At 38.4% G+C, this 9,349-nt stretch overlaps 1 protein-coding gene across 1 annotated transcript; it reads left to right on the top strand.

Moving 5' to 3' along the window:
* Positions 1 to 7,492: 7,492 nt before the first annotated feature.
* LOC110585698 (60S ribosomal protein L32-like) lies at positions 7,493 to 7,998 on the top strand. The gene has a single exon (XM_044916987.1). The coding sequence runs from the start codon at positions 7,536 to 7,538 to the stop codon at positions 7,941 to 7,943; it is 408 nt and encodes a 135-aa protein (XP_044772922.1). The 5' UTR covers positions 7,493 to 7,535; the 3' UTR covers positions 7,944 to 7,998.
* The last annotated feature ends 1,351 nt before the right edge of the window (positions 7,999 to 9,349 follow it).

The following is a 9,349-nucleotide window of genomic DNA, read 5'->3' on the forward strand; positions in this document are numbered from 1 at the left end:
CCTAAAATTTGTGCAGAACCACAAAAGACCCCATATATTCAAAACAATCTTGAGAAAGAACAAATCTGGAGGCCTCACACTCTCTGATTTAAAACTATACTACAAAGCTATAGTAATCAAAATAATAGTATGGTAATGACACAAAAACAAACATAGATCAATGGAATGGAATAGAGTGCCTAGAAATAAACCCATGCATATATGGTCGATTTTTGACAGAGGAGGCAATATAAAATGAGGGATGGAATGTCTCTTCAATAAATGGTGTTGGGAAAACCGGGCAGTCACATGCATAAGAAAGAAACTAAACCACTTCTTTATACGAAACACAAAAAAAATAACTTAAAATGGATTAAAGACTTGAATAAATGCAATACCTGAAACTTAAACTCCTAGGGAAAAAAAGAAAAAAAACAGAAAACAAAAAACAAAGGTGATAACTCCTTCACATTGGTCTTGGCATTTAATTGTTGGATCTGACTCCCAAAAGCAAAGGCAACAAAAGTGAAATTAAACAAATGGGATTGCATCAAATTAAAAACCTTATGCATAACAAACAAAACCATCAACAAAATGAAAAGGCAATCTACTGAATGGGAGAAAATATTTGCACATCATATAATTCATAAGGAGTTAATATTCCAAAATATATAAAGAACTCAAAAAATAAAAACAAATAAAAATAAAACAACAACAACAAAAGAACTCAAGCAACTCAATAGCAAAAAAACCAAGCAATCCTATTAAAAAATGGGCACACGATCTAACTAAGCATTTTCCCAAAGAAGATATACAGATGACCAGCAGTCACATGAAAAGATCACATCACTAATTATCAGGGAAATGCAAATCAAAACCACAATGAAGTATCATATTACACCTGTTAGAATGGCTATTATCAAAAAGACAAAAAACAGCAAGTGTTGGAGAGGATATGAAGAAAAGGGAACCCTTGTGCTGTGTTGGTGGATGTAAATTGGTGCAGCCACTAGGGAAAATAGTATGAGTGTTTCTCAAAAAACTAAAAATAGAACTACCATATGATCTAGATATTCCGCATCTAGGTATTTATCTGAAGAAAATAAAAACACTACTTAAAATATATGCACCCATATGTTCCTTGCAGCATTAGTTATAATAGCCAAGATATGAAAACACCCCTAAGTGTCCATTGATGCATGAATGGATAATATACATATATATATACATATATATATATATATATATATATATATGTATATATATATAAAATACTCAGCCATAAAGGAAGTCTTGCATTTGCAACAAGGGTATTATGCTAAGTGAAATAAGTCAGAGAAAGACAAATGCCATGTTATTTCACTTATATGTGGAATCTGAAAACAAACAAACAAACAAAATAATACAAAACTAAACTCATAGATACAGAAAACAGATTGGTGATTACTAGAGGGGAAGAATGTCAAAGGGTGGACAAAAAGGTGAAGTGGGTCAAGAGGTATGAACTTCCAACTATAAAATAAATAAGTCATGGGGATATAATGTACAGCATTGTGACTATAGGCAGTAATACTGCACTGCACGTTTAAAAGTGGCTAAGGGAGTATATCTTTTTTTTTTTTTTTTTAAGATTTTATTTATTTATCTGACAGAGAGAGACACAGCGAGAGAGAGAACACAAGCAGGGGGAGTGGGAGAGGGAGAAGCAGGCTTCCCGCTGAGCAGGGAGCCCGATGCGGGGCTCTGCAGATGCAGAGTGGCAGGGGTGTTGGATAAAGTGAGAATTTGGAGTTTTGTCAATAAAGTGTGATGGAGGGACAAAGGAACAAGGAAACTGAGGACTCAGAAATACCTTGTACTTAACAGCTGAAATATAGATATTCTAACTTCATATCTCCCAAATAATCTGAGAACCATTATCCTTCTTAAAAATGGAAAAGAATAGTTCTATCAGTTATTCATAAAATGGAAAAATGAAAAGTGAAAGAGTAAAAATTTTAAAGTATCAGTAATAGAAGTGCAACCAAATTAGGAAACCAGTAGTCTCCTATGACCTTCATAGTTCATGATTCTTTTAAGCCAATTACATAAGATAAAAACTTCAGAATCTTATACCCAGATCTTTAAGGTGTTTGCTTATAAAATAAGGATCCGGGGCGCCTGGGTGGCTCAGTCGTTAAGCGTCTGCCTTTGGCTCAGGTCATGATCCCAGGGTCCTGGGATCGAGCCCCGCATCGAGCTCCCTGCTCCGCGGGAAGCCTGCTTCTCCCTCTCCCACTCCCCCTGCTTGTGTTCCCTCTCTCGCTGTCTCTCTCTCTGTCAAATAAATAAAATCTTTAAAAAAAAAAAAATAAGGATCCTTTTGCAACTTGAGATTCATATGCCATACTATGTCAAGGCTGGATGCTTAGAAGCAGCACATTGTGCTCTCGGGGGCTCATTAATTATTCATCATGACAAAAGCTCCTATGCCTGAAGTCTCTACCTTGTCTTTGATCTTTTCACTTCTGCCAAGGCTAACCCACCAGTTTTCATTCTTGTGTTAAGGGTTCCTGTGTCTTTCAATAGGTAAATACATACATCTATACATACATACATACATACATACAGGAGACATGTGAACTCACTCGTTTATGTCAAGTGGGAAAGAATTGCCACCCAGCTTTGAGGAATTACCCCAACTCTAAAGTTTTGGCAGAAACAAATTAGAAATTTCTCTGAGATTATGAGAACTTTTTGTACTTCTTATCCACAAAAGTGTCTAGACATGTTCACCTTGATCACAAAGTCAGCCTCTCCACAGATGTGATTTTCTCATAATGGTAAAGGGAGGGAAGTTTAGAAATAAATGAGTGGTGAATATATATCCATTAATAATGAATAAAATTAAATATAGATGAATGATACTGGAAAATAATTATTTGTCACTGAACTGTTATGAGTTGAATTGTGTCCCTTCCTCCACATTTGTTTGTGAAGTCCTGACCCCCAGTACCTCAGAATGTGACCTGATATAGAAATAGGGCTTTAAGAGAAGTAATTGCCTTTATAAAAGGTCATGGGGGGGGCACCTGGGTGGCTCAGTCGTTAAGTGTCTGCCTTCGGCTCAGGTCATGATCCCAGGGTCCTGGGATCGAGCCCCCGCATTGGGCTCCCTGCTCCGCAGGAAGTCTGCTTCTTCCTCTCCCACTCCCCCTGCTTGTGTTCCCTCTCTAGCTGTCTCTCTCTCTCTCTGTCAAATAAATAAAATAAAATCTTAAAAAAAAAAAAAAGTCTGGGGCGCCTGGGTGGCTCAGTCGTTAAGTGTCTGCCTTCGGCTCAGGTCATGATCCCAGGATCCTGGGATCGAGCCCCGCATCGGGCTCCCTGCTCAGCGGGACGCCTGCTTCTCCCTCTCCCACTCCCCCTGCTTGTGTTCCCTCTCTCACTGTGTCTCTCTCTGTCAAATAAATAAAATCTTTAAAAAAAAAAAAAAGTCATTGGGGTGGGCCCCAATCCAACAGGGCTTGTGTACTTACAAGAGAAGGAAATCTGGATACAGACATGCATAAAAGGAGGATTTAAAGTGGGTTAGGGAGAAGACAACTATCAATCAAGGAGAGAGGCCTGGAACACTATTCCTTCACAGCCCTCTGAGGTTCTGAGAAGGAACAAACCTTGCTGACACCTTGATTTTGGACTTCCAGTCTCCAGAATTGTGAGACAATACATTTCTGTTGTGTAAGCCTTCCAGGTTATAGTCCTTTGTTATGGCAACCCTAGCATATTCACATAGGACCCATTTAATTTTCAGTTGAAAACTGTTTATGTTCCTCTCCATGGTGTGTAGAATTCGAGGTATTCTGTAGAATCACATGCCTTTTATTTATTTATTTATTTATTTATTTATTTATTTATTTATTAATTATTATTTTTTTTAAGATTTTATTTATTTATTTGAGACAGAGAGAATGAGAGAGAAAGAACACATGAGAGGGGATAGGGTCAGAGGACGAAGCAGACTCCCTGCCGAGCAGGGAGCCTGATGCGGGACTCGATCCAGGGACTCCAGGATCATGACCTGAGCGGAAGGCAGTCGCTCAACCGAGCCACCCAGGCGCCCGAATCACGTGCCTTTTAGAGTAGTGAGTTTACGTGCTTGTTTGGGATGATGACAATTGTCCTACCTGCTCACCCTCAAAAACTTTGATTCCATTGGTTTGAATTGGGGTCCAAGGACGAGTACATTTATAAAGTACTTCAGGTAACTGTAATCCTCAGGCAAGTTAGGGAAATTGTAATTTACTGAAAGTTGTATCAATAAAGTAAACAGTTATAAAAATTTCAGATGTGTGAAAGAAAGAAGAACTGGTGTATTACATGATAAATTTCTAATTATTACCAATATGTTAAACATTGTAAACATTCTACTACTTTGGAGAAGATGTAAGAGCATGTATATCTGTATCCATACCTAAAATTCTATCATATATATATGAGGCCATATATCTATATCTGTATTTATTTATTTAAGATATATATTGGACACGGGGTGCCTGGGTGGCTCAGTCGGTTAAGCGGCTGCCTTCGGCTCAGGTCATGATCCCAGGGTCCTGGGATCAAGTCCCACATCAGGCTCCCTGCTCAGTGGAGAGTCTGCTTCTCCCTCTCCGTCTGCCTGCCTCTCTGCTTACTTGTGCTCTCTCTCTATCTGTCAAATAAATAAATAAAATCTAAAAAATAAAATAGGGGAAAAGTTTAAAAAAAAAAGATATATATTGGACACAATGTTTCATTATAAATTTTACATTAGAGGAGGAATTGTGATAAAAAGGTTTTATTGTTTCAAAACTATATATACAATGCTAAAGACATCATTGGTATCCTCAATGAAAATATTAAAAATTGGAATACAAATGCCCTTATAAACATCTTATTAAAAGTGAAATAAGTTTTATTTTCATAAAGGAGGTGGGTAAGTCATTAATGATAACAATTGAGATTTCTTACTGTGCTTTCCAAATACTGAATATTATATTTGGAGAATGAATTACATGCAAATTGAAGCACAAAAATATTTCATATATTTAACTCTGTTAGGTGGTTTATCAAGAATATATTTGGAAGCCCCACTATTAAACATACAATTTTGAATGATGTACATGAACATGTGATTAATAACCATATGTCACAAGTCACTAAAGTGAGAAATTTAAAGATTAGTTGGAGATTTATTACTATATCGAGTACTCTCTTTATGAAAGCATAGTTATATAGTTACAAAATCACAAAGGTCCAATATGCCAAAGAGGCCAAAGGGGATAGCCAAAGTAATCATTTACTTTAGCTCTTTGAATAGGCATGTATTTCCCAGCAATTCAAAAGAACCAAAGGCTGGGGTGCCTGGGTGGCTCAGTAGGTTGAGCATCCTCCAACTCTCTTGGTTTCAGCTCAGGTCCTGATCTCAGGGTCTTGAGATCAAGCCCCATGTCGGCTCCACACTCAACATGGAGTGTGCTTGAGATTCTTTCCTCCTCTTTCTCCCTCCCCTTCTGCTCCTCCGCCTACACTCATGCTTCTCTCTCTCTCCCAAATAAATAAATGAATAAATAAAATCTTCAGAAGAACCAAAGGCTTTTTCTCTGTGAGATTCTTTGGGTACAGAAGAGTAGAATTTTTACTGTTGAGGTATTGAGGTGTTGAGTCTTAATTCCCAAATGAAGCAAAGCCATTGCAACTTGAAGTATCCTGAAGACTAGTGCTAAAATTCGGAAATTCTAATGTATATTTTGGAGGTCTAGAACAACTGACTAAGAAATATGAATTTTTCCCCAAAGCATTACAAACCTTACTAAACAAAAACAAAACAAAATAAAATTCCTGAGGTTGTTCAGGGGAAAATAGTCATAATCCCATTAATAATTTATAAAGATTAACCTGGCTGTCTTTTACATGTCCTTCGGACAGCAGGGGCAGGGGAAAACTAGTTACAAATATGAGTTATATATTTAATCAGTAGACATTATTGCAACATTGTATTATATGCTTTGAGACATTATATCCATGGTTTCATTTCATTCAAACAATATTTACTGAGCAACTACTCTACACCAACATTGTCCTAAGCAGTGACGATATGGTGTAAAAAAAAAGGAGACCCAACCCCCGCCCTCACTGAACTCACATTTCTAATGCAGGAGAAAGAAAATTAATTCCTTAACAAAAAATTAAAATTGATGTCAGGTAGAGGTGATTCAAAACAAATATAAAGCAGTGTGAGAGGAAGTAGGATGAGAACTCTTAGGTGGTTTCATCACGGTATCTGATCAGAAGTAATATCTGAGAAAGGAGAAGTGAATGAGCCATGGGGACCATGTCACAGGGGGATTGTTTTCAGACCAGGGACTTCAACAACACAGGCCCTCCCTGAACATGCTAGGCAGCTGGTACAGGAGTATAAATGGAGCTCTACATACTATCTCTCTCAATATTTACAATTTTAACATTTAAATACAAGCTGGCCTGTCAAGGCCTTCCCCCCACCCCAATCCATTTTCACCTCAAACCAGTTTGAGCCAGAGGGGTCACATGGATCTGCAGCAACTGGGAATTGAAGGGTCTTGAACCTGGGACAGGATATCCCATCAAGCTCCTCAGGGGGCTTCTGCATGTCTCATTTTTCCCACTCAAGTTTTCCAAGCCATTAAATGTGTCTCTAATATGAGACAACATTAGTAGAGGTGAGGAAGTAAGAGAGGCTCTACATCCACTTTGGGGATTTGGGGAAGCTGAATTGAAACCAAAGCCTCCTCTCTTTTTCTGGCTTACCAGTTCAGAGACCATGATTTTCTCCTCGCTGCCCTCCCTCCTACACACACACACACACACACACACACACACACACAGAGGCACGCCTGAACAAAGGTACAGAGTCTCACATATTCTCCCACATTTACATTCATGCTCAGCCATACACCCTCACACATACACAAATCCACACATAATCATACTCTCATTTGCTCCCAAACTCACCTACACACAATCATAAAACTCGCACACTCACAATCTCACTCACATTCACTCATATCCCTGTACATCCACATCCACACACACACACACACAGCATCTATCACTCACCTTCTCTCCCACACCCATACACGTTGCCACAAGCTCTGTCATACCTTGTCAAACAGGCTCATACACTTACACAAACACACACACAGTCACACATATCACTTTTTTGCTATCTCAGACTTACGTCCTTTGCTCTGCTCATCTCAGTTCAGGTTTGGGGTGACCATCTTCCCATGATCCCCATGTGCTCATTGCCTTACTGAATTTTTAAGAACTAAAAAACAAAAACAAAAAAACCCCTCACATATTCAAAAAGGAAAAAAAAAAAGGAAACACTGTGTTTCAGTTGTTTGTGATCTGGGGTTTTCTAAAGCACAGGGCTTGGGGAGAGGGGTTATCAACCTCTGGCCAAGGTATGCAGATGGAAAAGCTTCCAGGTCCTAAAGCAAGAGAGCTTCCTCGGCGCTGCCTGTGGAGGTGGCAGCTATCTGTTACTGGGCATCATGGCTGCCCTCAGACCTCTGGTGAAGCCCAAGATCGTTAAAAAGAGGACCAAGAAGTTCATCCGGCACCAGTCAGACCACTATGTCAAAATTAAGCGCAACTGGCGGAAACCTAGAGGCATTGACAATAGGGTGCGCAGAAGATTCAAGGGCCAGATCTTGATGCCCAACATTGGTTATGGGAGCAACAAGAAAACAAAGCACATGTTGCCAAGTGGCTTCCGGAAGTTCCTAGTCCACAACGTCAAGGAGCTTGAAGTGCTGCTGATGTGCAACAAATCTTACTGTGCAGAGATTGCTCACAATGTCTCCTCCAAGAACCGCAAAGCTATTGTGGAAAGAGCAGCCCAGCTGGCAATCAGAGTCACCAATCCCAACGCCAGGCTGCGCAGCGAAGAAAATGAATAGACAACTTGTTGTGCACATCATATTTGTGTTAATAAAACCATAAAACTACAAAAAATAAATGAATAAAAAAAATAAAGCAAGAGAAAGCTTTGGCTGATTGGAGAAAAAATAAGATGGCCAGTTGAAGAGTTAATTTAGTCAAAATAAGAATTAAAACTGTGATCTAAATTGTGGCAAGAAGGCAAATTGTGTGAAGTCCTGTGAGCTACAATAAGGAATCTGAATTTTATGATGATGGCAGTTAGATGTTGCTGGTGGGTTTTAGTAAGAGAATGAATTAATCTAGTCTGCATCATGAAAAGCATAAATTCCAGTGTCCATATGTGGATGCAGAGAGAGTTAATGGGCTATTACAATTTAGGCATAAGTAATTGTGTTTTGGGATTATGTTGATAGTAAAGGTTCATGGTCAGCAATGGATGCATTTGTAGTATATATATACTATGAATATATATACTTGTAGGATATCTATCTATCTATATATATATAGATAGATATATATCTATATCTATCTCAAGGTGATGAAATGGATGTAGGAAATTCAGGGAAATCAGGAATGAAGAATGACTTTTCACATGATGCACCGAGTTCATGATCATGCCATTTACTGAGATGTGATAATGGTATTGGAAATAATTATGGGAGAAATAAGTCTGGAGTTCTGCTGTGACATGATTATTTGGAATATCTGTGAGACATCTAAATTGGAAACATAAAATAACTATTTGGATATTTGATCCAGGGTTTAGGTCAAGGCTGGAAATATCATTGGAAGACAAACAGAGAGAACTGTGTCTTGTAAAAAGAAAGAGTCTTGTCACAGAGCAGAAATAGAATAAATTTCACTAACATGAAGGGAAAGAAGTTTAAATTAATGGCAACTGCTATAAAAAGTTAAGGAGGATAAAAGCCTTCCAAAATGAAATGAAAAATACATTTTAATACTTAGGAAAATATTTGAATTTTAATGTAATAGAATTTTGTTGCATAAGCATTGCCATGGACTGAATGTTTGCATCCTCCCAAAAATTCCTATGTGGAATCCATAACTCCTGATATAATGGTATTGCAGGTAGAACCTCTGCGACATGTTAGGTTTAAATCAGATTATGAGGTTGGTTCCTTCAGGATGAGATTAGTGCCTTTATAACAAGAGGAAGAGAATGAGGGCTCACTCATTCCAAGGAAAGGCCATCTGAGGGCACAGCAAGAAGGTAGCTATCTCCAAGCTAGAAAGAGGGCCTTCACCAGGAGCCCAGCCTTTCAGTTGGACTTTAGCATCCAGAACTGTGAGAAATAAATGTCTCTTGTTTCAGCCACCCAGTCTATGTCATTTTGTAATAGCAGCCCCAGTTGACTAAGACACACATGGAAGAAAGTTAAAGATTAAAATAGGAACATTTAGG

This window comes from Neomonachus schauinslandi, chromosome 7 (assembly GCF_002201575.2).
Source record: "Neomonachus schauinslandi chromosome 7, ASM220157v2, whole genome shotgun sequence".
NCBI classification, from domain to species: domain Eukaryota; kingdom Metazoa; phylum Chordata; class Mammalia; order Carnivora; family Phocidae; genus Neomonachus; species Neomonachus schauinslandi.

Bases quoted from the DNA above. Each gene is read 5' to 3' on its own strand.
- LOC110585698 (XM_044916987.1), top strand. From the start codon at position 7,536: ATGGCTGCCCTCAGACCTCTGGTGAAGCCCAAGATCGTTAAAAAGAGG.